Below are 3,087 nucleotides of genomic sequence, written 5' to 3'. Positions count from 1 at the left end.
GAGCACACAGCCCATGGCATGGGCTCTGGGAGCACTGAGAGGGAGCAGAGGTGGGCACAGAGCAGCAGCTCCTGGCAGGGACAGCTCCAGGCAGCAGAGACATGGGCAGGGAGTGGGGGGACCTGATGCAGCACTTGCCTGAGCCGATGGGAACAAGGTTTCCTTCTGTCCTGGCTGAACCTCTCCTCTGTCACTGTCCCCCACTGCCTTTTGTCCTCCCACCAGGCACCATGGTGAGGAGCCTGGCTCTGTATTCTCCATGTCCTCCTTGCCACTACAGGCAGCCAGTCCCCAACAGCCTTCCCTTCCGAAGATCTCAGGTCCCCATCAGCCTTCCCTTCTCCAGGATGGACAAGCCCAGCTTCCCCAGCCTCTCCACACAGGCACGTTCTCCAGTCCCTGCCTGTCCTGAGGGCCCGTTGCTAAACCCCCTCCTGCTTGCCAATAGCGTTCCTGAAGTGGGGATGTGAAACCTGGATGGAGGATTCCAGATCATCCCTTCCCTTGTTCTCCTGCCGTGCTCCTGCTCATACAGCCCACGATGCTGCTGTCCTCCCTTGCTGCCTCCTGTCCAGCTCCTGCCCACCCAGACCTTTCCCATGGGCTGTTCTCAGCCAGGCAGCCCCAGCCTGTGCCATTGTAGGGGAGTTCCCTGCAGGGACCCCTGTGTCCCCTGCTCTCCTGCCCACGACACCCTGAGAGCTCTGCACCCCCCCCCATGCCATCCCATCTCCCCACACCAGCACAACAGCCCTGGCCCTTGGCCTCCCCAAGAGCCCTCCCTGCTCCAGGCACAGAGCAGCCATCTCAGAGCTGGAGCAGCCAGAAAGCTGATTGCATTCCCCTTCATTCCTGCCATGTGAGGACATATCACAGAGAAGAAGTTTCTGCAGGATGGTTTATTGTACTTAAATACAATTAGAGACCCCCACTGACACAAAGCCTGTGTGTCAGACAACACGAGTGGCTACTTAAGCAGGAGGAGATGAAAACTGACATTTACATGAAGACATCACCACAAATTGAAGCAGGAAAGACATGGCCTCTCATATCCTACAATGGAAGCCCTTTGCAGGGTAAAGGAAGCAGTATATGGTTGCTGAAAGCCATCCATTCACCAGCTTCCTCACAGCATCCTTCAGCTCCTGGTTCCTCAGGCTGTAGATGAGGGGATTCACTGCTGGAGGCACCACCGAGTACAGCACTGACACCACCAGGTCCAGGGATGGGGAGGAGATGGAGGGGGGCTTCAAGTAGGCAAAGACAGCAGTGTTGACAAAGAGGGAAAGCACAGCCAGGTGAGGGAGGCACGTGGAAAAGGCTTTGTGGCGTCCCTGCTCAGAGGGCATCCTCAGCACAGCCCTGAAGATCTGCACATAGGACCCCACAATGAACAGAAAACACCCACATGATAAACACACACCAACCACAAGAAGCCCAACTTCCCTGAGGTAGGAGTGTGAGCAGGAGAGCTTGAGGATCTGGGGGATTTCACAGAAGAACTGCTCCACAGCATTGCCTCGGCACAGGGGCAGTGAAAATGTATTGGCCGTGTGCAGCAGAGCATTGAGAAACCCAGTGCCCCAGGCAGCTGCTGCCATGTGGACACAAGCTCTGCTGCCCAGGAGGGTCCCATAGTGCAGGGGCTTGCAGATGGCCACGTAGCGGTCGTAGGACATGACAGTGAGGAGAGAATACTCTGCTGAGATGAAAAAGACAACGAAAAAGAGCTGTGCAGCACAACCTGTGTAGGAGATGGACCTGGTGTTCCAGAGGGAATTGGCCATGGATTTGGGGACAGTGGTGGAGATGCAGCCCAGGTCCAGCAGGGAGAGGTTGAGGAGGAAGAAGTACATGGGGGTGTGGAGGCGCTGGTCGCAGGCTGTGCGGGTGATGATGAGGCCGTTGCCCAGGAGCGCAGCCAGGGAGATGCCCAGGAAGAGCCAGAAGTGGCAGAGCTGCAGCTCCCGCGTGGCTGCGAATGGCAGGAGGAGGAACTGGGTGATGGAGCTGCCGTTGGACATCTGCTGCCTCTGGGCATGGGGCAGTGTCAGAGGAGAAAAAGGCAGTGACAGGTTAGGACAGGAGGGGTGTCAGATACAGAAGTTCAGTTTACACATGACTCTGAGCACATTATAGGAGGACAGGAAAGGCTCAGTGTCATCACCAGTGATGTCATTATACTGCTGGGCTTTCTTCATACATACAATCAGGAGAACATGCATCAGGCAAAAAGTCTCAGTTTTTTGCAGCTTAGTACATAGCCTAGAGAGCTTCAGTGTCCATCACTCCTTTCCCATTTGCCCTCTTCTTACACTTGCACTGCCTGTAAGATGCCTACACACACATTGATCTTAAATGCCCAAGAAATATCTGTCCTGTGCTGAGACCAGGGGAGAACGGTTTCAAAGGACAGTCCACAGAGCTCTCACACTGAGAAGCAAAGGGCTGTGTGCAGCAGAGCACGGCCAGCAGCCACCTCCAGTGCCAGACCCCAAGTGAGCTGCCTGAACGCACCCTCCCCAGGGCTGGGCTGCACTTTCCCCCACTCCCTGCCCATCCATATCTCTGCTGCCTGGAGCTGTCCCTGCCAGGAGCTGCTGCTCTGTGCCCAGCTCTGCTCCCTCTCAGTGCTCCCAGAGCCCATGCCATGGGCTGTGTGCTCAGCTCTGCCCTGCACACCCCTGCCTGTGCAGGGGCTCAGGAGCAGCTCACACAAGCCCTCACAAGACTCTCGGTGCCTCCCCCAAAGCAGAGAAGAAAATTCCCAGCTCCCACTGCCCAACCTGCCCACCAAGAGGGAAAAACATCAAAGCTCAGCATCCTTCCCTATCAGGTAAATGATGCCTCAGTGTCTTTCAGAGGGACCCTCTGAAGAAGTGCTCAGAGTGACGGCAGATTGGAGCAGCGTCACCCACCCAGCACTTCCCTTCCCTGCCAGGGGCTGTTCCCTTCCCCTCAGCTCCCCTCTCCCCCTCCGAGCTCCATGGGGAGCTCCCGGGCAGGCCGAGTGCTGACCCTGGTAGGCAGCAGAGTCCCTGCCCCTGCACACAGCCTTTGGGCTGCAGGGACCCTGCTGCAAGGGCA

The 3,087-nt window shown here is 57.0% G+C and overlaps 1 protein-coding gene across 1 annotated transcript; it reads right to left on the bottom strand.

Moving 5' to 3' along the window:
- Window positions 1-1,046: 1,046 nt before the first annotated feature.
- Window positions 1,047-2,044, bottom strand: LOC133282445 (olfactory receptor 14A16-like). The gene has a single exon (XM_061478446.1). The coding sequence runs from the start codon at window positions 2,022-2,024 to the stop codon at window positions 1,047-1,049; it is 978 nt and encodes a 325-aa protein (XP_061334430.1). The 5' UTR covers window positions 2,025-2,044.
- Between the last annotated feature and the right edge of the window lie 1,043 nt (window positions 2,045-3,087).

The sequence above is a fragment of the Pezoporus flaviventris genome, unplaced genomic scaffold, assembly GCF_033815535.1.
Source record: "Pezoporus flaviventris isolate CSIRO_AGI_PZ_B2104156 unplaced genomic scaffold, CSIRO_AGI_Pfla_v1 ptg000123l, whole genome shotgun sequence".
Lineage (NCBI taxonomy): Eukaryota > Metazoa > Chordata > Aves > Psittaciformes > Psittacidae > Pezoporus > Pezoporus flaviventris.
This window is presented reverse-complemented; position numbering and strand designations above follow the sequence as displayed.